The following is a 25,886-nucleotide window of genomic DNA, read 5'->3' as shown; positions in this document are numbered from 1 at the left end:
TATGTTTTGGTTGATTAATTTTATCCAATTAGTTCTATGTTTATGTTGTTGAGGTGCCTTGCTTCTAGAGGCACATCGAGCCACTAAGGCAAGATTGTATACTAAAACTGTTCGAGTCAAATTAATTTGACTTTAACATCTGTTATAGTTGATATTAATCAACTATATCAGCCTTTCCTTTTGGAGGCACATTGAGCCATCAAGGCAAGGCTGTATAACAAAACTGTTGGAGTCATATTATTTTTACTTTGACATCTTTTAGTATCCTTGCTTCTGGAGGCACCTTGAGCCACCAAGACAAGGAGACATTGATTTTTGGCCAATGTCTTTATGCTTATTGTATGTTTCTGGTTTTGTGTTTACCATGAATAGACCCTAGCAAATGGGTGATCCAGTGAATGAAGTTCATCCGGTAGAAGAGTATGAAAATGAAAACTCGATTGGGATTAGTTTAGTAGAGGCCATATCTGATAATGATGGAGATACTGAAAATACTCAGGCTCCTAATACTGTGTCTACTGAGAATGCTTCCATAGAATTGCAAACAGTAGCCTATGAAAGAAAAAAAAGAAAGAGGACTTCTGATGTATGGAATGATTTTGTCGAGGTTGATAGGGATGGGGTTAAACAGCCTCAATGTAAATGGTGTAAAACCTTGTTTAAAGCTTCTCGATCAAGTTCTACGACTACTCTACGTAGGCACTTACTAACCTGTTTGCCATACATGGGGTCTAAGAAAAAACAAAAAGTCTTAGCAATTGAGTCTAAGGAGGCAGATGGAAACTTCACTGTCTCAAACTTTACCTATGATCGTGGTAGGGTCCGAGAGCTTGCTGCTCATATGATACTTTACCATGAATATCCATTCTCTATGATGGAGCATGTGGTATTTAATAAATTTATGAGTGCAAACACTCCATATTGGGAAAAAATGTCACGGGCTCTTGCAAAGAAAGAATGTATGAGAACTTATGAGAATGAAAAGGCTAAGTTAAGGACTTTGCTTAAACATGTGAATAAAGTTCATATCACAACTGACATGTGGACTTCCTGTCAAAAACTTTCATATATGGTAGTGACAGTTCATTTTATAGATGCTGATTGGCATCTTCAGCGGCGTGTGTTGAACTTTTGTAATGTGCCACCTCCACATACTGGCCTTCTTATTGCTAATGCTTTAGAAAAGTGTTTCCAAACTTGGGGGATTGAGAATAAAATTAGTTCAATTACTGTTGACAATGCTAGTTCTAATGATGTTGCCATTCGGATCTTGAAAGATGATTTTAGGTTGAAAAGAACATTGACTGTAGGTAGGAAACTATTTCATGTACGTTGTTGTGCACATATAACAAATTTACTTGTACAATATGGATTGGGGGAGATTAGGGATATTGTTGATTGTGTAAGAGATGGTATAAAATATTTGGTAGCATCAGAGAATAGGCTAAAACAGTTTAGTGAAATTGCAAAACAGTTGCAATTGCCTTCAAAGAAACTGATTTTAGATGTGCCTACAAGATGGAACAGCACTTATTTAATGTTGGATGCTGCAATTCAGTTCAAAGAAGTTTTCCCTAGATATGGTGATAGAGATAGATGTTTTGAATGGGTTCCAACTGTTGAAGAGTGGGGGCAAGTTGAAAATGTTTGTCAACTACTAGCTATTTTCAATGAAGTCACCAATATTGTATCCGGAAGTGATTACCCAACAGAAAACTTATTTCTTTCTGAAGTTTGGAGAATAAAGGACATCTTAGGTAAGAAGAGTAGAGATGAGAATGAGTACATGAAATCAAAGGTAAGGAAAATGAGTGCTAAGTTTGACAAATATTGGGGGGAGTGTAATCTATTGATGTCAATTGCTGCAGTCTTAGACCCTAGATTCAAATTGGTCCTGATCCAGTTTTGTTTTCCTTTAATTTATCACATGCCGGATGCTGCTACGAATATTGATCATGTCTCTCAAGTGTTGCATGAGTTATATGATGAGTATGTTCATGAATACAATTCAACTCTTGAGGCACAAAGAGAGCAAGATAATGCTCGAATGAATGTATATGGTTCTTCCTCAAGTGTCGGGACTGGGAGAAGCATGCAGAGTGGCCAGTCATTATTTAAATCTTTTGTTAGGAGTGTTGATACCGTGCAGCCTAGTAAATTAGAACTGGACAATTATTTAGAGGAGAGTATATATATCTGTGAAGAGGATTCAGATGCAAGTTTCGATGCCTTGGATTGGTGGAAAACAAATAGTCTCAAATTTCGGACTTTGTCCAAATTGGCCCGAGATATATTAGCTACCCCAATTACCACAGTTAGCTCAGAATCAACATTCAGCGCAGGAGGCAGAGTCATTGATCCTCATCGAGCGTCATTGTCAACTGAAACTGTCCAGATGTTGTTATGTGGGTCTGATTGGGTTAGAGCATTATATGGGCTTAAAAGATCATCAAGCAATTCTGTAAGTGTAATCTATTTAATTTACACTGTCTATTGCTATTTTATTATTTTATACTTACTATTATTAATTTATTTACAACAATACTAACTACTTTTTTTTCTTGTCAATAGAAGGATGTTCCATCAGAAACTCAGATTCTCTTGCCATAGCCATAGGCCCATACAGACTCAGATTCTGTTTAAATTAAGCATGTTTAATCTATGGAGCTTTTGGGCAGTTTTCTAGTTTTATCTAGTCTGTTTTGGTTAATCTATATGATTTACTATCTAATATTTGAACAGTTTACTTTGTAATATTTGGACAGTTTGGCTTTTCTATCTAATATGATCACATGACAGTTCAGGTAATTTCTAAGTTCTAACTCTTCACCATCTATATTTTCTAAATTTCTTTAAATGGCAAATTAAATTTTGCATTGCAAACATCCCTTGACAATATTACTAAGTTAAAAGTACTTGAGTAATTTTGCAAGGGAATAAATATTATATTAATGTTTTTTTTTTGGTTTATTAGTGTGTGCAGGTTGTCCTGTGGTGATTCTGTTCAAGTTTGGGAAATTGTTTACTTCTGTCATGGTGAACTCAAATATTGTATAAGTTTGGGCCCTTCTAGTCATTGTGATTTTGTTGGTAACTAGTTGGCATATTTGCTTTAACTTAAAGTATGAACTTTTGTTTTTGTATGCCTATTGCTACTGCAGCCTGCTGCTTTATATATGTTCTGTCATGTTGACTTTGTTTTGGTAACTGCATGAGGACTTTGATTAATTGATTAGTGTATGCCTTTTGTTTCTTGAGAACTTGTTTCTATGAAGAATTTCACGTGCAACTCTAATGTATTTTGTTTCACTGTTAGTTACCTTGCCATGTTGATTGTATTGCTTGTTTGATTTCTGTTTTGTATAATTGCTGTGTAATTTGGACAATCTAGCTTGCCATTTCACTCTATATGTAATTTAAAATGCTGATGTGCTTTGTAAAATCAGTGAGCTTGCCATTTTCTTCTACTGCTCGTGAAATTCATGTTTTGTATACTTTATTGGGTTTGTCAGTTGTTGTGCGAGTTTGCCATTTGATTCCATTTTATTGCAGTTTGCTAATTCTAATTTCTAATGCTACTACCTGCTTCAACCTGTTTCAAATATGCCATTTATTTCGTGCAAATTAAGTTTTGCATTCCTGTTACAAATCCCTTGACAGTATACTAAGTTAACAGTACTTGAGCAAGGGATTAAAAATCTGTTAACAAATTTTTTTGTGTATTAGTTAGTGTATGCAGACAGCAGCGCAATAATGTATATGGTTCTGACTTCTGGGCTACATTCGTGAAGATTGAGGACTTCACTTATTTCAATTTTAGATCTCATTCTTTGTTTTGGAGTTTGATGTACTAAGTTTCATTTCTTATTGTTGTAATTTGTAAATAAACTCTGTTTTCATTCACTAGTTCTATTTAGAAAGTAAATGTCAATAAATAGTCTCTAAAAGGCTTCATGATGTAAATTTAAATTTAAGTTGCTATTGCTATTATTCTCCATTAAAAAAAAATAATTTGTTATTATTCTGATGCAGAATATTTTTTGTATATTATATATTTTGCAAATAACATATATGTACTCGAGCCGATCTCGAGTCGAGCTTGGGCTCGGCTCGTTAACAAACCGAGCTCGAGCCGAGCTCGAGTTTTGGTTAAATGTAAACGAGCCGAGCTCGAGCGTCAACTTCGGCTCGTCCAATAAACGAGCCGAGCTTGGGCTCGACTCGAGTTGTGAACGAGCCGAGTTCGCACAACCCAAACTCGCTCGAACTCGGCTCGTATACAGCCCTAGGTCCAGTCCTCCATAATTGCTCCATAAAGAAAGATCCTTTATTGAGAATCCAGTCAGGACATTTTATGCTAAGGAATACCTCTAATGAAAAGGGAAAATTGTCCCGACACATTTATTCAATATAGCATGCCTAATACATCATTTTATATTGTAATTTGAAAGCCCAAACACAGCATGAAATTGAAAACCAGGAGCAAGGCAGTTCAACAGATCATTACAAAGAAGTAAATAAAAGCAGTATAATTTGTATAATAAAACGATTCATGTCTACATATCCATCTGCTCTAAGAACCAATTCCATTGAAAAGCATCAAATCATTTTTGTAAAATATAAATAATGATCACCTCATGAACAATTTTTTGTTCATATTTTGCATTCGAAATGATGAATATTTAAGTCAGAAACAGGCTAAACAGGAATTACTCCAACTTCCAGACCAACAAAAACTCTTAAAAGACCTTTCTCTTTTATTTTTAAGACAACAAAATTAGGCTTATGTCTTTATATCCTCTTGCAACCATTTAATGAAATCATCCTCCACAACCCATATGTCACTTGATGACAAGCAATCCCGTCGGTGGCGCGATGAGAGAGAGAATGGAGAGAACGTATCAATGAGAGAGAGAGATGGGGGGTGGCCCTGCTGCATGAGAGAGAGAGAGACAGAGATGCGCTGCCGCTGCTTGAGAGGAGTGAGAAAGTGAAGAGAGAAATAAGATCGGGAGAAGAGGGAGGGGAGGGGCCAAGGGTTTTCAAACTCTAATTCCAAACGGCGTCTTTTCAGTTTAATTTTTTTTTCTAAACAGTGCGTGGAAAACGATGCCATTTCACTTAATTTTATTAAAATATATATAAATATATATTATCGACCAGTTCGGGTTCAAACTAGGACCGAACCTGCCAACGGCGGTTTCACCAAATCCCTACTACCGACCGACTGGTTCCAGCCAGTTCCCAACTCCGGTAGCTGGTTCCCGTCGGTGACGGCCAGTTGGATTGGTTCCTATACACACCTAAACATAATCAATATTTAATGAAGAGTCAATAAATTACCTGTGCCAGCCCGGAGCTGGGGTGTATGTGAACAGTCTGTGGATGTTTTACGGTCCTGTAAGATCCATTCTTTTGAAGCCTTGCAGAGTGTGGGAAAAAACCTGAAAAGAACAATAATTACAAAATTAATCACAACAAAGAATCATTTCACTTCCTCGTCACTGAAACAAAAGAATTTTTTTTAACAGATTTACCAGATGTTATAGCTTTTTTTATGGCATCTAAATCACTGGGGTCGGCCATTAGTTCAATTTCAACCCTTTCCAAGAGCCCTTCAAGCTGATCTCGAACATCCCTTGCACGTTTCATACTCCTAACCTGTAAACAATAAAATTGAAATTACAAAGAACAGTAAGAGCTCCTTCAATCAAAAAAAAAAAAAACTCACATAACAAACTGAGAGGATAAATTGCATAAATTGGTAGGCAATCAACATGATGCAAAAATAGGTAGCCTTGAATGCCAAGGAAGTTCGCAATCTTCACCAAACTCATAAATTGGAGATATAAATATTAATTAAACTAAAATCTGAAAATGTAGAACTCAGATAATAATTAGAGAGAGAGAGAGAGAGAGAGAGAGAGAGAGAGAGACTTGTATGCCACCACCCGGTGTTTTGAATGCCCTTCTGTATTGGCCCGTACAGCCAGAATGGTACCCAGCACGAAAGAGGTATGTGTTTCGTACCGGGTCAAATTCGGCCGGTTTGGTGTGCTTCGGTCAATACCGGCCAGTTTTCGGTGTACCGGCCATTTCGATGTGTTTTGGTTGATACCGGCTAATTGTTGTATTTTTGTAATTAATTTAAAAAACCTAACTTTTTCGTAATTTTCACTCAAGTTCTCACATCTAAAGATTCTTATATGTGTTTTAACTTTTTAAGACTTGCATTAATGTTATTTTGAAATATAATTTATACATATATAATTAATTTATTCATACATAGACAATCATGAAACAGTACTGATATCAAAATATTTCATTCTAGTACCTTAACTTAAACGGTCACCCTAACGGTATTCAAAACTTTAATTCCACCACCAAAACTCAAAACTGCTCAAATCTTTGTATGGGGGTAAACTAGAAATATAAATAGAGCACTGAACAATATTGAATTGAGTTCCAGAGTAAGGCTTTTAAACTATTGGCAGTTTCTTGGATCAATCATCTCAAGGTCTTCACACCTGGCGGCATGCAGTCAATAGATGCAATGCTTTGATATAAGTATCAGAAGAATTAATATTAGTGGAAATAAAATGAGGAATTGTTGCTTAAACTATACCTGTATATAATTTTCATAACACCACTGTGTGGAGTAATTTGTCTCCTTCCATGAATTGTAGACCTGAATGAAAAATAATAATAATAATAATAATAACAACAATAACAAATAGGGTCAATAACCATTCTTAAACATGGAAACTTTTTTTTATAAGTAAACATGGAAACTCATTGTTTGGCTGTTAAAGTATAATACAGTTACCACAAACACAACGCTATTCTTTTCATCTTTTTGCTTGTTTTTTTTTTTTTTCTAGGTAATTTTTTTGAGGGACTATTGCCCTAGTGGTTGGGGGGGATTGAACCCCTAACCATGGACCCCATGATCCCTAATAACCAGGGATGGTGCCATTGGCCCATTATTCTTTTGACTACTACACTCCACACCTAGAAATCCAAATGTATAAAACATTCAAAAGAACCAAAAAAAAAAAAAAAATTCACCAAACCTTCAGCAATGCAAGGTGGTCCCCCACATTTCCAGTGTGAAAATTCATTCGTGCATTGTCAGCATGGACTTGTTTGTCCTTTGGGCGATAAAAGATTGAATTCCCAACAGAAAGCATGGCAGCAATGGAAATGATCTCATCTGAGCATTTGTACTTGTCGGAAGCAACTATCATTTTGGATAACATGGGATCAAGAGGGAACTCCGCCATCCGTCTGCCTACTTTAGTCAACTCACCTAGTTTATTTAACGCACTCAGTGCAAAGAGTAGTTCCAGCGCTTTTAATAATGCTTCTGATGGTGGTGGGTCCATAAAATCAAAATTTAATAAGTCATGGATGCCAAGGCTCTTAAGAGTAAGGACAACATTTGCAAGGTTCGTCCTTTGTATTTCGGGCACAGTATTGTCATCCAAATCATTGTAATAATTGTAAGCAGTATATAATCGGAAGCATTTCCCGGGACCTGTTCGTCCAGATCGACCTGCCCTCTGATTAGCTGATGCTTTAGAGATTGGAGCGACCAGCAATGACTCCATCCCAGTTCTTGGATTATAGGATTTCATTTTACAGAAGCCTGGATCAATTACATACTTGATCCCATCGATAGTCAAGGAGGTTTCAGCTATATTGGTTGCAAGAACAACCTTCCGGGCTCCTTCAGGAGTGGGTTCAAATATTTTTGCTTGAAGTTCAGTTGGTAGGTTTGCATATATTGGGCAGATAATCAGTTCGGCAATCTTTGTCCCCAGTCCCCTTGTCCTGTGTTTCAAAATTTCTTCGGCTGTTTCAATCTCTTCTTGACCAGTGAAGAAAACTAATATATCTCCAGCTGGTTGTGTCACATGAATCTGGAGAACAGTAACTATAGCAGCATCCAAGTAATCAGCTTCTGGAGCTTTTGTGTAGTGTATTTCAACAGGATACCGCCTCCCTGGGATTTTAAAAATTGGAGCTGAATCAAAATAATCACTAAATTTCTCTGCATCAAGTGTGGCACTGGAGATGAGCAACTTTAGATCAGGGCGAAAACGAGAAATATCCTGTTATAAAAGAGCATTAAGAAGTCAATAGCAAACTAAAGGATAATAAATACCACATTGAGTCATGAAACCAAAGTTATCATCTCAATTTCAAATGAAAGAAAGTACGTCCAGCACATCTAAATGGTATTAGAAGGGTGGCCCAATAGCTTCCATAATAAAGTGCTCTCCAAATCTAAAGCCATCAGATGGATTAATAGAATAAGCATGCCAGAGTTGTTTCAAGGATCCCTTGATACATTTTAATTATTTAAAGGAACACAGGCAAACCCACCTATACCTAAATGAAGGAATGCGACTTATAATTGTAAGATGATTGTCCACCAATCAAAACACTTCAATTAAAAAAAGAAAACCAAAAAAATATGAACCGTTTTTAATTTAAAGTTATTGCTTACCTTTACCAATCCAAATAGAATATCAGTTGAGAGTGTTCTTTCGTGGGCCTCATCCACCATCACTACACTAAGAAGTTTGCGGCCAAAATAAGTGAACCAGCACCACCAATCTAACTAAACCTTAAATCTGGCTCTAAAATAAACTCACTCACCTGTAGCTTGCCAGATCTGGTTCACCAAGGAATTCTCGTAACAACATCCCATCAGTCATATATTTCAGAACAGTCTTTTCTGATGTACAATCTTCAAAACGGATGGAATAACCAACCTACAGTTTACATAAACCATTACTGTTGACCCCGAAGGGGAAAACTACAGTTACCAGTATCTAACTGCAAAAGATATCAGATCACAACAACCATAATGCCCATTGCATCATTTTAACACAAATCAGAAATAGAAAGAACATTAATAGAAAAATCATACAATGAAGATGGAGGTAGTGTTGCAACCAAAATTAGGTTCATTAATTGAAACAAAAGACGTAGCAAGATTCCTCAGACAATAAATACATATTCTTCCATGTCAGGCTTTTGCAACATCCAAGCAGCAAATCAGAATCAAGGTGTGCATACAAGCCCTATATATAGCATGGCATGGAAGAACACATTAATCCAGTAACAAAAATATTATTTATGTTTAATAGAAAAGTGGGTTGTAAACAAGCCAGAGCAATAAAGACAGCATACCTCATGCCCAAGTTTGACACCCATTTCTTGCGAAACTCGAGCAGCAACACTCATAGCAGCGACCCGTCGCGGCTGTGTACATCCAACCTGTAAAGAAAGGACACAATCATGATCAAACTTAGATTGACTTCCAGTTATTTTCTTTTTTTGATAGGTAATCAAGAAGTTTTATTCATTAAAAGTAGGCAAAGCCCAGGTACACAGGGACTACCAGTTATTTCCAATTAACCAAACCTGCTCCATTTATCACAAATGGTTCTTCTAGTTTTAGTTTGCATATGCAACTGGGGAGAGTATATACAATATACATTGGAATATAGCAAATCCCAGCGCAAGAAGAACACTTTATTACAGCAAACAAACCATATGCCTTCTTTTCCCAGTGATATAACCAGATTAAAACTGGTAAAAATTATAAGAAATAAAATTCCAGTATGGGGAAACAGGTGTATGGGTTTGTGAGTGAAATGGAATCAGTACATCATGTCTGTCTATCTTTCACAAGATATAATTCACCAGAAAGTAACAATAATTAAATTGAAGAAATCATCGGAGGAATTTCTTTACAATCTAGCATAACAAACATGTTATAAGAAAAGAAAAACCAACACCTTTCCACGCTTTGTATATCCAGCTTCATGAAGATATTGGGGTATCTGTGTAGTCTTCCCAGAACCAGTTTCACCGACAATGACAAGAACCTATGAAAGCAACAATTCAAGGTTATGAGAAGTAAATGTATACCCTGAATGAAATGCACAAACAGAATTTTCGGTTTCTGTTTCTATGTAGGATATAATACAATATGGAAATTCTCAAATAATTAGAACAAAACATAAACAGCAATGTAACCAGAGATATGGAAACCTGATGATCATGAACAGCTTGGAGTAATTGCTCTCGATATGGATAGACGGGTAAAGTTTTTCTATCCTCCTGAATGAGCAAGAAGAAAAATTGCAAGTTAAAAAAACATCAATTCATAAATTTACAGCAGAGCAGAAACTTTTTTTTTTTTTTTTTTTTTATAGGTATAAATTTACAGCAGAAACTTATGAAATTGATAACATTCAAAGGTATGAATCTCTGATGGGTTATTAGACATGAGTAATTTACTCACTTTTCTGAAACTACTCCAATTTGTGCCATTTTATGTAACATGTTATTCAGTCTCTTAAAACTTTTCTAGCAATGTAAGACATTCTTTCCTTCTTAATTATCTTTCTTTTTTTTTACTTATAAAAAAAACTGATCTTATAGAACCTTTTTTTTTTTTTTTTTTTTTTTTTGACAAGTGATCTTATAGAACCAGTTTTAGTGTCTTTCCATGTTATATGGGATCGTACATAAATTAATTTGTCACAATCTCCTGAATCTTCCACAATAATATTTTTTGATAAGTAAATAATAATAATGGCAAAAGTCCAACCTGCTGGAGATCATGCAAATGCAACATGTCTTTTACCCAGTTAAACCCTGGACGCAGTGCGTCCCCATCACACAGATCAGGTAAATCATCAGCTTTTCACCAATGGGACGTGGCCCCTAGAAATAGTTTGCACCCAAGAGTTTGAACCTTATACCTAGAGGAAGCATACTACTATGACCAAGGCCCTTATCGCTTGAGCCAACCCCAGTATATTATTACATATAATTAACAACATTATAATAGTTACTTTTTTCAAAGGTAAAAATATGTTGTTAATTTTTTTATTTTTTTTATAGGTAAACAATAAAAATATTATTAATAAGAATAGGCATAGCCCAAGAACAGGGGTATACAAGAGATAACACCTATCTAGGAGGAAGAAAGAGAAATAAAAAACTCATGAAAGTCCAAGCCATTAAAATCTACAGCTTTGGCCCAAGAAAAAGAGTTTTAATAATATATAATTCAAAAAAAATCTCTAGTTGTTTAAGGTATTTTTGCCTCCTTCTGACTTATCCTAAAATCAATAAAGTTTTACTATTACTTACAAAAAAGGGAAAAAAAAAAAAAAAAAACCTATCCGAAAAGAACTTTAGTGTCTTTCTACATACATTTACTGTCCAAGCATGTCACATTCTTAAAATAGTAGAAATCAATACAGATAACTCTAGGGGAGGTATAAACTTCTTACAAAATTAGAATTAGCTACGGTATGAAGACCTGAAGTTTCTCCAAAGCTGATTTTGCCAGAGACTTCTCAAGCAACTCGATGGGCTCCTCATTATCAAGCTGCAAGCAAATGAAATGACAAAAGCAGACAATTTTACCACAAATTCAGAAAGGAATGGCATACCATCATCAATGAAATTATATGACATACATTGTCTCCATCCATAACCGATGCTTTGATAAAGTCAATCTGATCCTCAAATACAAACCTGAACATGAAAAGAAACAAAAGGAGAAAATCATACTAGCGCTTACATAAAAGGAAAGGTCACTATGACAATAACGTTTATAATCATTATCGTTCACTTCGAAGCAAGGCTTAAAAAAGGGTTTGATTCAGTTGATTCAAATTGAATCAGTGAGAAAACGAGCCGATTTTAGTGAACTTTTTGAATCGTTCATTGAACTACTTCAATCAACCGATTTCGGCTGATTCAGACTGATTCTAGCCAATTTGAACCGATTCCAACCGATTCAAAACTTTATTTGTTTTCAAGTTGTCTAACAATTGAGTTTTTTTTTTTTTTCTTGTACAAAAATATGATAGAACTAAACGTATATTAACTATGTGCTTATAACTTAATGGTCTTTATCTTTTTTATATATGTGGTTAAAAAATGTCAGCAATTGAGGTTAAATAGATTTTTTTTTTTTTTTTTTATCGGTAAACAAGTTTTTAGTGATCAAAAGGGTAGGCAATAGCCCAAGTATACAGGACATATACAAGAGCAACACCTAGGCATGCTACTTTAGTGATACAAGGAAAAATACATAAATTACATATTTATTAAATTAAACTATTTAGATTCATAGAATATTTTTATTGAAACTAGAAAGTGAATTTATATTTTATACAATTTTATACATGATATAAAATGCTTGAATTGCACTATATATGATTTTTAACACTTTTTATCAACATTAAAATAACTGATTCAAAATTGTCATGAATTGCCCAATTCAATTTGTTGAATCACCAAATTCATTGAATTGGTCCCTATCCGATTCCGAATCAGATTCCGATTTTTCAAGCCTTGCTTCGAAGGAACTAATCTAAGATGTCACTCCAACAAGCATGAAAAAAAAAATATTTAAAAAAAAAAAAAAAAAAAAAAGAGCTGTAATAAAGTGGAAACCGAATAAACATACTGATAGTCATCAGATATTTGCTTTTTATTTTTTGAGCCATATTTCAATGTTGCCTTTCCTGCCAGATGATAACTTCAAAATTAGAATACTAAATAGAAGAACCTTGATCAAATATATGCACTTAAAGAATTGATCTTCAGAAATAACTTGCCTATTTGATGCTCCTCCCAAGCCTCTTGTTCTGCAAATGGGTTCATTTTATCCCCAGCACTCGGGTCCCTATATATTGCATGAGAAATAAAAAAATATATAACTTTAACGAGACTGAGCACGATATGTTTCTAGAAAAATAGATGAAGCGCCGTGAGGATATGCTGTTGATGTAGTGCTTGCTGTGACAATTGTGGAGTACAAACGTCTAAGCATCTTATATTCCCAGTGTAAACTGACCTGTAACGCTGCAAAGCCACAGCAAATCTCTTTTCCTGATTAACAACACCATCCTGGTCATAGGCATCTGGCATCCTGTACTGCACTCACAGAGAATGTCGGGGAGAGTTGCAAATAATCAGTTTAATAACACCACATATAAGTATATAACAAGAACAAAAACCATTTATCAGCAGAAGATAAGACAGATTCATTCACTGATGATCTCATAATTTTTATGATGCCATTTGGAGAAGGGAGGATAATCTCTGTAGAAAACTCTTCTTGAAGCAAGTCACCTAACTAAGCAAGTTAAAGAAAGATATCAACTACCCACCTACCTCTTCTACATTCTTAACAATCCTCTGTCTCTGTGGATCGAGAAGAAAAGGGGCTCAATGATTTTAACATGAGAAAAGCAAGGAGGTCTAGCTGTGCCAAATATCCAACCTGGAATATTGCCATTGGGACTCAATGCACCATGGAACAGCCTCTCTTTGAAATGGCCAAACACATCTTTTTTACCCTTTCCCACCGCCCCACAAAAAAAAAAAAAAAAAAAAAATCCTATAGTTCCCAAAGAGAACTCTTTTTTTTTTTTAATAAGTGAACGATTATATTGATATGAATAGGCATAGCCCAAGTACACAAGATGGCATACAAAGGTTAACAGCCATTTAGGGAGAAGAAATGGAAACAATAAATTCATGAAAATTGAGACCACGAAAATCTACAACTGTGACCCATAGAAAAAGAGTGCTGACAAAAATTAATCTAAGTTCTTCTAATGAACGCTCCGTGCAACTCTTGGTCATTTCGCTCCATCCATAGGCACCACAGGATACAAATCGGAACAATTTTCCACACTGCTGAGATTTGTGGACCTCGTAGATTTTTCCAACTGGCCATGAGCTCTATCACTGTGGCAGGCATAACCCAAGCTAGTCTAACTTGCTGAACACTTAATTCCATAAAGTTTTAGCAACCTCACAGTGCAACAATAGATGATCCACAGTAGGTTATCCATCGTCAAATGCCGCGTTGGGAGGTGCCTTATTTAGCCAAATCCTTCTCCATGTGAATTGAGTATTCTGTGGATATGTGAGAGACTTATAAAAAGAACAGACCAAGAATGTACCTTTACCGGTGGGTATCCACCATATCATGTCAGCTCCTTGTGTTCTCGGTATCATGGTGTATAGAAGACCAAAGAACTCCCAATCTTGGGCCGCTCTAGTCAAATTCACATTCCATTGGACTAGGTCTCCAAAGAACTCCATACAATTAGCCACTAATGCATCTTTCTCACATGCAATCCTAAAAACTGAAGGGAATGAATCCTTCAGGGCTCGATCTCCACACCACAGGTCAGTCCAGAATTTTATTCTATACCCATCACCCATCACCCAAAGAGAACTATTTGAGAGCAGCAAGTTGCCTAACGCTGATTGCATCCTTGCAATGCAAAAAAGAACCAAATGTGCCCCACCCAGCCCATAATTCCCATTCACCTAAATTGAGCCTCATCCACCCCATGCACTACCATACTTCATGTTTATCATTACCTACATAGACTTTTTTTGGCATATCGCCATAAGCCACTTTCCCAAGAGAGCTCGATTATATGTAATTAACCTTTGGATACCCAAACCACATTCATTATAGCAACCACCTTCAGATATTGGCAAGCATACCTTGGGCCATTTCACAAGATGAAATTTCAGCTCCTCTCATTGCCACCCCGTAAGAAAGTCCCTTAATAACTTTCCAATGCAATTGGCGATTCCTACGGAGAGTGGAAACGTTTAAACTTACCAGATTTATTCTACATCCCTTAAGACATACAGAAATTTCCATCCAGCCAACCGACACTCCACCTTCTTGAGAAGGCCTTCCCGGATTGCCTTAGCTTTAAAATGTGCTTCCAATGGGAGATATAAAAATGCCATGGGCAAGGAAGACTCCTACATCCAAGGATGCAGGTTGGTTGTAAACTCGCACTTTAGCAAATAAATAGACCATTTTGGACCTTTCCTCTCTTGCCCTTTTTCACAAGTATTATGGAGAGCCTATTGGGCTCTTTGCTGAAACAATTACTCACTACATCCTCCAAATTGCCAACTAGGAGTAATTCAAATTTAGTCAAATTAGTCTGTAGCCCTAATATTGCCTCAAAACATAGAAACATGCACCGCAAAGGACATAGATTCTCCAGATCTGCTTTGCTAAAAATTAACATACCATATAATTAATGCCAAAATAAGAAGCCCCCCTGTAGCTTTGAATTCCCATTGAGAAAGCTGACAAAATACCCGAATCTACTAATGCCAAGATCATCCTATTGAGAAACCTCTATGATGATAACAAACCATAAAAGAGATAAACGTCCCCCTATCTCAACCTGTGCAAGCAAGACCTTCCAATTCACATGGTTGTATGCATTCTGCAAGTCCAACTTCCAAAGAACACCCAAATCCCTCAATCTTATCAATTTTCGTAACACTTGTTCATATTAAAAACTAAGTCTAAAATTCTCCCTCCCTTAATGAATTTGGAGAACTAAAGATGATATTTCGTCTTCAATCTATTAGCAATGACTTTGGCCAAGATTATGTAAACTACACTCACAAGATATGTAGGTATAAAGTCACTAATGTCTTGAGCCCCTGCTTTTCTTGGAATCAGAGCTATTTTTTTTTTTCCTCAACAAAAGGGGAGGCGGGAGCAAAAAACGTACCCTCCCTAGGCGTGACTATAGGAGCTCCTCCCAGCTGTGAAATGTTTGGTTTGAGCCATAGCTACTGTCCCAAGAGCACCTGTCACCACAGCACCCCCAAAGTATCCAGCTGGTCCAAAACCCATCCACATGGCCCAAAAGTTAGGCTTTACTACTACAAGTAATTTCAACTTACATCTTGACTTGAACTCCTGACCTTGTGCCATCGAATACCAGCTCAAACCAACTAGGCTACCACCTTGGTGGTTTGGAATGAGGGCTATGAATGTTAAATAAGACCGTCTTACAAATGTTCCCTTAGCACCAAAGCCATGGAACATTGTCATATATCCCAACAAACTTGGAAAAAAGCAACGGCTCAACTTAAATTTAATACTATTGTGTATCAATCGTGTCTATGTTACAGCAAAATGAAATAAACTGGCTCGACAAAATGAAATAAACTGGCTCAACTTAGATTCGATGAGAAAAAAATGAGTTTTCAGTTTATACACCAACTTTGTTTTTTGACATGTTGTACACCAAATTTTCGCAGGATTAGGGCTGAACAAGAATGGTTTCTCATCGAGCGGACTCTATCCATGATAGAGCGTCCATCCAAACCCAGCATCAAAGCAGGTTTGGCACCCATTGGACAATACTTTATTTTATGAAGGCGTTACCAACGAATAATGAACATTGTCGGTATTCATCTCCAAACCAACCAAGAAAAAACACAGAATCAAACCAAGCCTTACCCACCTCAATGGAATTTATATAACCTTCTTGGAGAAAAAAAATCTAATACTAATAGAAGTTGTAGCATACCTGCCATCCAGATGTGAGATATTAAACACCAAAGAAATTATCTTAAAAATTTTTATAACATGGTAAAAATGCAGTTACCATATTTTCTTTTTCTTTCTAGAACATTTACTCCAGTAATGAACAAAAAGAAACTCTAACAGGCACAGTATTGTGGTAATTTCTGTGTCCGCCTAAAAGAAGATGATGCGGCCACTTTGAAAGTATGATGACTATGAATGCGGGAGACCAAGTATACTAAAATCAAGGATGAGAACTTGCAGATCTAATTTTATACGAGTTTTCTAAAATTTCCAATAAACAAGGCTTAAAAGCATACCCCCTGAAGTTTAAGCCCCAATAGCTTATTATCTGATGTGATAAAAGAGGAAGCACTCATTTCTAGAAATTCTTTTTTTCTTTCAAACACCTGCCCTAGACTCTATGATGGCAAATATGATACCCCATTCTGATAAGTAATAAGGGTAGGTGGTGTCCATATTGCTTGGGAATAACAAGTTCTTGCTCTTTATAATGTTCCAATGGAGCTCAAATTGTATTGTTGAGCAATCATTTTAAAGTATGTGCCATGTGACTTGGGCCTTCCATTGGGGCGTTATGAATAGTATTAGAGTCTATCCCAACCAGAACTGTAGAACTTGAGCCGTGCCACTTACGACGGACTAGCCCGACGAGGACGTCGGGAATATAAGGGGGGTTGTGATACCCCATTATAATAAGTGATAAGAGTAGATGTTGTCCACATTGCTTGGTATTGAGAAGTCCTTGCTCTTTATAATGTTACAATAGGGCTCTAATTGTATCGTTGACTATTCCTTTTGAATTATAGGCCATGTGGCTTAGGTCTTCCATTGGGGCATTACAACAGAAATGTAACTTTAACAAAAAATCCATAGACTTACAAAGCTTCCTGCGATAATCAATTTGTTTTAAACATGTATCTCGCAGGAAATCAACATTGCTGTTGGGGATGTTAGATAAAACGACTGGCCAGGACCGTTCTATTTGGAGGATAACAATCTCCACAAAAAGACCAAATGAGGAATATCAGGTATCAGAATGCATATTTAATGGCTTGAACACTACTGTAATGCCAGGATTGAGGCTAGAAGAGAAACCACTCAATAGCATAGATGGTCATCTAGGTTCCTGACTTGTCAAATGATTATCTTTCCAAAAGAGAGGCAGAAAAACAAGAAGTTTATAGTTTGCCATGAATTAGCTATTACTCAATGTCAACCATATGCAACATTCGCAAAAAATCATCTGCTAAAGGCTACTGTCCAAAATAGCTCGAAAAGCAATAAACAAATATAATTAACCAGAACAATGAATGAATAAAAGGACCTGCCAACTATGCCTTAGTAAAATGTTGATTACCTCACTTGTATCATCAGCCTCCTCGGACCGCTTCTTCACAAGCTCATATATTTCCTTCTTGTACCTAACAAAATAAAAATTCATTAATTTTTTTTACTGATGCAGTTTCCATAAACAGTGGAAGAAACACATGTTTAAAGCCTCATGACAGGGATTTTGAGCTTTGAACTATTACTTTGCTTTCCAATTTCAATCCAAAGACTAATATAGCATTTCCACATACAAGATGAACAACTAAAAACATATCTCGCATGGATACTCGAAAAACAGGAACTACAATTGATTGGATATAGATCCCTCGATTCTAGGGCAGAGTGGAAGAGAAATACACATGAAGTCTTCTATACAACATTTATTGAGCATTTAATGCTCCCCAAGAAATTTACTGAGACAACTATAGATGTTGTAGATCCCACATTGTGTGTGTCTCTCTCTCTCTCTCTTCCACTCTAGGCCCTAGAGCTCAGGTAAGAACTCTAGATGATCTAAATCCCAACTGATTACCTTTGCCGTGATACCACAAAATGCACGACGTGGATCAATGGTTCAACTAAAGGGAAATGTGTCAAGCCCTTGTACAACATCTTTGCAGCCCAAAATGGGGACCATTCAAGAGAAGGAAAAAGAACAAAGCGATAACCAGTCTATTGCAACAGAGACCATCGTGTTTTGAAATCGTATTCGAGTAATATGATCAATAGAAGTTTTTTCATTTTTCCAAACTTAGAGATGAAAAGGGGGAAAAAAATGTGCTTCAAAACCATATATAATACGCAAAAATTTTATTAAGATTACTTATCCAAAAAAAAAGCACAAACAATTTTATTTAATGAACACAAAAATGTGCTTCCCAAGAACACACAGAGCATACAAAGATGCACCTAGTTACAAAGAGAAAAAAGGTCTAAAAAATCCTGAAAACTAAAGCTGGAAAAACATAAGTTTGCCACCATCCAATAGTACATAGATCTAAAAAAATCCTTTTGATCTACGCTGGAAGGGGCGGTGGATAGGGGTTTCATCTCGGGTTTCTCGGTGAGTGGTTCTACACATGGAAGCTTGACGGTTTCCCATCTTCTTTTCGCCGATGATACGCTGATTTTTTGTGACCCAGATCTGTATCAGATTCGCTCCCTAAGAGCACTTCTTTTTGCTTTGAAGTTGTATTTGGCCTAAAGGTGAATTTATCAAAGTCAGAAGTAGTCCCCGTTGGCTCGGTCAACAACTTAAGGGAGGTGGCTGCCACCTTGGAATGTAAGGTCGCATCCTTGCCTATGAAGTACCTTGAACTCCTATTGGGAGCCCCTCATAATTCCAAGGTAATGTGGGAAGGAATTCTTGAGAAAATTGAAGGCAAACTGGCAGGATGGAAGAGAATTTACTTGTCTAAGGGCGGGAGAATCACACTCATTAAGAGTACGTTATCTAATCTCCCAACGTATTTTTTTTCATCATTCTGGTGCCTGCAGGGATGGCGAATAGATTGGAGAAGATCTTTCGTGACTTCTTATGGGGAGGGATAGAGGAGACAAAGAAATTCCATTTGATCAAATGGGATAAAGTATGCACCTCATTGTCTTGTGGTGGGTTGGGCTTAAGAAAGTTGAGAACTCTCAACAAGGCACTTCTCAGCAAATGGCTATGGCGTTATCATCATAAGGAAGATTCTCTTTGGAGGAATATTTTAGAGGTCAAGTATGGTAGTGCCTAGGAGGTTGGTGCTCTAAGGAAATAAGAGGGGCTTGTGGCATGGGAGTTTGGAAACTTATCCGGAACAGCTGGATGATTTTCTAGGCAACTGCAGGTTTGAGGTGGGAAGGGGCACGTGGATCAAATTTTGGCATGATATTTGGTGCGGGGATGCTGCTTTGAAAAATGCTCTCCCCTCTCTTTATTGGATTGCGTTGGATCAAGGCTCTTCAGTGGCTGATAATATGTGCAGTATTGCTAACTCCATTACTTGGTCTGTGAGATTCACTAGAGCTGGACAGGATTGGGAGGTGGCAGACATCACTAATTTCTACAAAGTGTTATATGTGCTAAAGCTAAGGGTAGGAAGGGAAGACATGTTACTCTGGACCTACACAGGGAACAAAAAAATTTCAATTCGTTCATACCACAAAGCCTTGTCGACCTATTCCTCCAATGACTTCCCTTGGAAGAGCATTTGGAGGGGCAATGTTCCTCTCAAAGTAGCTTTCTTTGGTTGGGTGGCTTCACATGGTAAAATCTTAACAATTGACAAGTTACGAAAGCGTGGACTCTACATAATGGATTGGTGCTACATGTGCAAGCGAAACAGTGAATTAGCGGACCACCTTCTTCTTCATTGCGAAGTAGTTAAGGTATTGTGGGATGCAATCTTCTTGAGGCTTGGTATCGCATGGGTCATGCCTAGGAAGGTGATGGATTTATTGTCTTGTTGGCGAGAGATTAAGGGCAATCGCCAGATCGCAGCTGTATGGAAGATGGTACCTTTATGTCTAATGTGGTGCACATGGGATGAAAGAAATAGCCACTGTTTGAGGGTAGGGAACACTCCCCGGATAGTTTTAGGGACTTTTTCTTTCATACTTTGTTGCTTTGGGCCTCTTCTATTGTTTTGAACGGAACAAGTCTTAATGACTTGTATGCTACTATTAGTAGCATGTAGTTTTGTAATTAGGCTCTTTCTTGTATACTTCCTATGTACTCGGGCTTTGCCTATTTACGTGGATCAATAAAACTTCTTTTACCAATCAAAAAAAAAAATCCTTTAGATCCTCCACAATCTTCTAGTTCTCACAATCAATTCTCAAAATTCTAATCATTTCCAATGTACCGTACTAGTCAAATAGGGATCATTTTTCACAAAATTTTACTATGTTGGTTTCTAAACCAACCTTTACAACACAAAAAGATCCACCACCTAAAGAGGCAAGACAATATAATCCGAAAAAGCTAAAACCATCTTGCCACAAAGCACACGCTACTTCATAATGTAGTAATAGCTCTAATTCTTCTCACAAATGCGGTACAAATATTATAACTCATCTCTTCCTAAAATTATCAATTGTAAACATTTTTCCTAAAGCAATGAACTAAGCAAAGAATGCTGCTTACTCCTTGGACCAATTTAGTAGGTGAAATTTAAGCTCCTCCACCACCCCTTCCTATAAGAATTTCCTCAATAATCTTTTAACGCAACTAGTGATGTCGTCGAGAAGGGAAATGGGGACTTAAAGCAAGAGGGAAAATTTGACAGAACACTCTTTATTAGGAAATTCTACCACCCATTAACAAATATAACCTTTCACCAGCCGATCTATATTCCATCTTTTCAATGGCACCTTTCCATATGTTATAGGTCTCAAACTGAGCTCTGAATTAGAGGCCTCAATGCACCATAGGCAAAAACCAACCTTACAACCAAGAACATCTGCAAGGCTATCCACGACCAATTTTCTAGAAGTAAGATCTTGCCAAATTAATCTTCAAGCCCGATATAGCTTTAACAAAAAGGAAGCAAACAGTGCAAGGAATGCATATGCTAAAGGTTTGCTTCACAAAAAATCAAGGTGCCATGTCCAAATAATGTGTAAACCAATAATCATGCTCCCTACTGAAAAGCAAGTCTACTTTTGGTTGAAAGAATAACAATGTGTACACCAATAATCACATAGCACAGGAAACTTAGATCTATAATTAAATGAAAATTGAATACCTCCCAGGCTCATAATATACAGAAGAAAAATGGATAATACAAAAAAAAGTTAAAGATATCTGCAGGCAGGAGAAATGTTACCTTAACTCACGCCGTTCTGCTTCGGTAAGCTCAACGCCATCAAATAGATATTGTTCATCTTCTATATCATCTCTGATATTTAGCAAAATTTATCAAGATTATGAGAAGAGACACCGGAAACTAATTCCTTCTTTCACTGGCTGAAAAGCACAAGCCTGAACTATGAAAAGAGCAGCATGCAATCCATCATACCTTAATTCCTCAAGTTTCTTTTGCTCCCTTTTCTTTAGGTATTCTTGTCTTGACACTTTCCTAAATCACAAGAAGAGGATCATTTGTATTATTGCTAATCAGAACATAAAAATAAAAAATAAAAAATAAAAAAAGATAGGATATAGATAAGATCCCTCAGTTCACTTTATTACTTCCTAAGATAATCAATGTGATGTGAGCATGATGATTAAAAATTTCATAGAATCTTCAAGCACTCTAGAAAATCCATACAATATTAAGCAAGAATTTATAGCAATTGAGGTGTTGAAGAACGAATAACTAATCTCAGAAGGATAATGCTAAATCCAGAGATCTAGCTGGAGTGTTTCCAACTTCAAATATCATCTATAAATAAGTTGTCTCCACAGAATTGTAGATTTTATAGTTAATTATGAACCATCTAATCTCACACTGTTCATTAACATTACTCCAATAAAATGTCTCTTTCTTGAGAAAGACAATATGCAAATAAGTTATGGTCATCTTTACCTAATTACAATTTACAAGTTTTGAGAAACCAACAGAGTGATAATTTATATGAAGAGGGGAAGACAAATGAGGGATTTTTGCCCTATTAGCTTGGTTAATAGGGTTTATAAGATCATCTCAAAGGTGTTAGCTAACCGCCTATGTGTGGTTATGGATAAGATTATAACAAAGTCTCAAAATGCATTCATGAGGGGAAGACAAATTCTTGACTCGATCTTAATTGCTCATGAGAGTTTGGAAGCAGAAGAAGGATGGGGCAATCTAGAATTTTAGTCAAATTGGATATGGAAAAGGCTTTTGACCATGTCAATTGGGATTTTCTTCTCTAATTGCTTGAGATTTGGACTTGGGAAGAAGTGGTGCTCGTGGATAAGACATTGCATTTTGATGGCCAAATTCTCTATTTTGGTGAATGGCTCTCCAGTTGGTTTCTTCAGCAACTCCCATGGTTTAAGGCAAGGAGACTCTTTTATCTACTTTCCTATTTGTCTTAGTCATGGATGCCTTGAGTTGTATGATTGAAGTGGCAATGGAAGGGGGTTTTGTGTTGGGCTTCAAGGTGGGTGATGTCTCAAGGGGCAGCATCACTGTTTCTCATCTTCTCTTCGCGGATGATACTTTAATCTTCAGTGATTCTAGTCAGGATCATCTTCGAGCTTTATTGTTATGTTTTGAAGCTGTCTCTAAAATTAGAATCAATTTAACTAAGTCTGAAATTGTTCCAGTGGATGCAGTCAGAAATATTTACGATTTGGCCGATATTTTGGGCTGTAAGGTATCTTCTTTACCTATGAAATACCTTGGGTTACCTTTGGGGGCCCCTCACAAATCAGTGTCTATTTGGGGTGGGGTGATTGAAAAGATTGAGAGGAGACTAGCTGGTTGGAAAAAAGTCTATTTGTATAAAGGGGGAAGAGTTACTTTGATTAAAAGCGCTTTGACTAATCTACCCACTTATTTATTTCCTATACCAGCAGGGGTAGTAAAAAGAATTGAGAGGATTTTTAGGAACTTCTTATGGGATGGTATTGGGGAGGAAAGAAAATATCACTTGGTGAGTTGGAATAAAGTTTGTACCCCGGTGTCTTGTGGAGGATTGGGCGTGCAGAATTTAAAGCTTTTTGATAAAGCACTCCTTGGGAAGTGGCTTTGGAGGTACAACTTAGAGAATGCATTGTGGAGGCAGATTGTAGATGCTAAATATGGAAGGATGCAGGGAAATTGGTGTACTAATGAAATAAAGGGGGTGTTTGGGGTGGGATTATGGAAGTCTATTTGGTTGGGATGGGGGGATTTTGTCAAAAACATTAATTTCAAAGTGGGCACCGGGACAGATATTTTTTTCTGGCATGATGTTTGGTGCAGGGATTTAGCTATTAAATTTTCATATCCTAACCATTTCAGGATTACTAGAAATAAAGGGGCTGCAGTGGCTGACTCTTATATGTTTTCTAATAATACTAATAAATTACCTATCAAAAAAAATATGTTTTCTAATAATATGATGCATTGGAATGTGGAATTTACTAGAGAATTACAGGATTGGGAAGTGAGTGAAGCAGCTGATCAGTATAGGGAGGATAGGCTGCTGTGGTTACATAATCATAATTTCAGATTCTCTGTGAAATCTTTTTACAAGGTGTTAAATAGTCATGGTGATATAACATTCCCCTGGAAATGCAACTAGAGAGCAAGGGTGCCCAGTAAAGTTGCTTTTTTCTGCTGGTTGGTGTCGCTTGAAAAAATTTTAACTACAGATAATTTGAGGAAAAGAGGTTTGTATGTCATTGACTGGTGCTTCATGCGTAAAAAAGATGGTGAATCTGTTAACCACCTTTTCCTTCATTGGAAGATGGTGATGGTCTTGTGGAATGAGTTTATTTGCAAGGGTAGGCATTAATTGGGTGATGCCTTTACATGTGGTGGACTTCTTGGCTAGCTGGCAAGACGCAGTGGGATGTGGAGGCAGTGCAGCAGAGTGGAGGGTGTTTCCCATGTGTTTGTTTTGGTGTTTATGGTTAGAGAGAAATGGAAGGTATTTCAAAGATTGTGAACGTACTCTAGGGGACTTTAGGGATTTTTTCTTTAGCACTTTAAATTTTTGGGTGAAAAACCTTGTAAGGGACAGGAATATTTGTAATGCTTTGTCTTAGTTCTGTTTTGCTTTAGTTTGTATTTAGGTGTATTCTCTTGTATACATCCTATGTACTTGGGCTATGCCTATTTACTTGGAATAAAATCTCTTATTATCTATCAAAAAAAAAAAAAAAATCATAAGAAGAGGGGCTTAAAAAGACAAAGAAAGCCTGAAAAAACCAGGACCACAGAACAAGACATGGAACCAACCCCTTTATGTCACAAACACATAAGACAATAAACAAACTCAAAAAGATATAAACAAGCAACACAGGAAATAATAATCAACAAGAGACAAGCATGATAAGGGCATTACTCAAGTCGCCATATGCTTACTTGGATTGTTCACTATCTCTTCTATCATATCTGACTTAGCATTTAGAAATGATCTATTTTTTTAAGAGTCTGGTGTGCATCAGCCTAATGCCTGAGTGCTAACTCATTAGTAAATAATTCTGCCATGCACTATTATCCAAATGACGTTAGAGAACTATTAATGTTGAATATCTGTTCAAACGGAAGTTAAGGAACAAATTTTGCCGTGAAAAGAAAGAATATAAATTTAAAGAGTCCCTTGTGACATTCTGCTCTACCTAGATAACCTTAAAGAATTCTAGAATTAATATTTAATGAAAGTCAAGAATTCTTTTTTTTTATATAAGTAAATTGAAGTCAAGAATTCTAAGCATATACACACACCACACTCCAAATTATTGAAAAAAAAATCTTAAGATGTTTCCATTTTCAAATAAAGAAATGATATCGTTTTTTCATTAGTAATGAAGCGAAATCATGTTAAAAACTCAACCAGGGAGAAAATCGGATGGGATGTATAATGACCAACCTTAAAGTTTCCATGCCATTTTGCTCCAAAGCATTAGATCTCCTCATTTCCTCTTCTGTTTAAAATAAAAATACATCAAACTGAGACAAGGTAATATAAAGATGTGTGTATACATACATTATGCAAATATGCTATACCTTCCTCCCTTCGTGTTAACTTTGGCGCAGTTAGCTGTTACAAAATTTAAAAAAAATAAACATATAAAGTAATTAGTAACATGAAAATTAACAAATAAAGCATTTTGTATAACATTGCATAGATGTGAACATATGTAGATTTACATCTACTACTAGTCATTGGAAAAAATAAAAGCCATTGTCTGTCTATTAAGCTATATCAAAGGAAAAGTGACGCCAAGTTTTGTTATATGTATATACCTACATACTTGTAGGTGTCGTGAAATCCAAGCTTGGGGCCAGTTTCGTACTGAAGTCTCACACTAACCATTTTTTCTTTCAGGTATACCATATTTATCACGCAGCATTGTTATGAACTACATGTATATGTCAATGGACAGCTTTGCTGTCCATATTTGTTTCCATAATTGTTTTCATATTTGTTTCCTTCATTTACTCTTCCGTATAATTAGCTTAATATTTGACAGATTGTATAGGGATAACAT

At 36.4% G+C, this 25,886-nt stretch overlaps 1 protein-coding gene across 3 annotated transcripts in view; it reads right to left on the bottom strand.

Moving 5' to 3' along the window:
- The window catches only part of LOC122281416 (pre-mRNA-splicing factor ATP-dependent RNA helicase DEAH1-like), a 43,931-nt gene that overhangs the window by 6,167 nt on the left and 11,878 nt on the right, over positions 1–25,886 (bottom strand). For 2 of the 3 annotated variants that reach the window (XM_043092871.1, XM_043092873.1), the window contains 19 exons: positions 25,402–25,435; positions 25,265–25,319; positions 21,775–21,834; positions 21,583–21,654; positions 17,799–17,862; positions 12,899–12,978; positions 12,660–12,727; positions 12,509–12,566; positions 11,511–11,568; positions 11,351–11,419; positions 10,069–10,137; positions 9,813–9,902; positions 9,202–9,288; positions 8,665–8,780; positions 8,513–8,579; positions 7,074–8,114; positions 6,626–6,688; positions 5,538–5,661; positions 5,344–5,444 (listed from right to left, as the gene is read on the bottom strand). In XM_043092871.1, the coding sequence (XP_042948805.1) occupies positions 5,344–5,444; positions 5,538–5,661; positions 6,626–6,688; positions 7,074–8,114; positions 8,513–8,579; positions 8,665–8,780; positions 9,202–9,288; positions 9,813–9,902; positions 10,069–10,137; positions 11,351–11,419; positions 11,511–11,568; positions 12,509–12,566; positions 12,660–12,727; positions 12,899–12,978; positions 17,799–17,862; positions 21,583–21,654; positions 21,775–21,834; positions 25,265–25,319; positions 25,402–25,435 (2,376 nt within the window). The remainder of the gene's footprint in view (positions 1–5,343; positions 5,445–5,537; positions 5,662–6,625; positions 6,689–7,073; positions 8,115–8,512; positions 8,580–8,664; positions 8,781–9,201; positions 9,289–9,812; positions 9,903–10,068; positions 10,138–11,350; positions 11,420–11,510; positions 11,569–12,508; positions 12,567–12,659; positions 12,728–12,898; positions 12,979–17,798; positions 17,863–21,582; positions 21,655–21,774; positions 21,835–25,264; positions 25,320–25,401; positions 25,436–25,886) is intronic. The other variant, XM_043092872.1, reaches the window with a different exon arrangement.

Source organism: Carya illinoinensis, chromosome 11 (genome assembly GCF_018687715.1).
Source record: "Carya illinoinensis cultivar Pawnee chromosome 11, C.illinoinensisPawnee_v1, whole genome shotgun sequence".
Taxonomy (NCBI): Eukaryota; Viridiplantae; Streptophyta; class Magnoliopsida; order Fagales; family Juglandaceae; genus Carya; species Carya illinoinensis.
The sequence above is the reverse complement of the archived record's forward strand: the minus strand, read 5'-3'. Positions and strand labels throughout refer to the sequence as shown.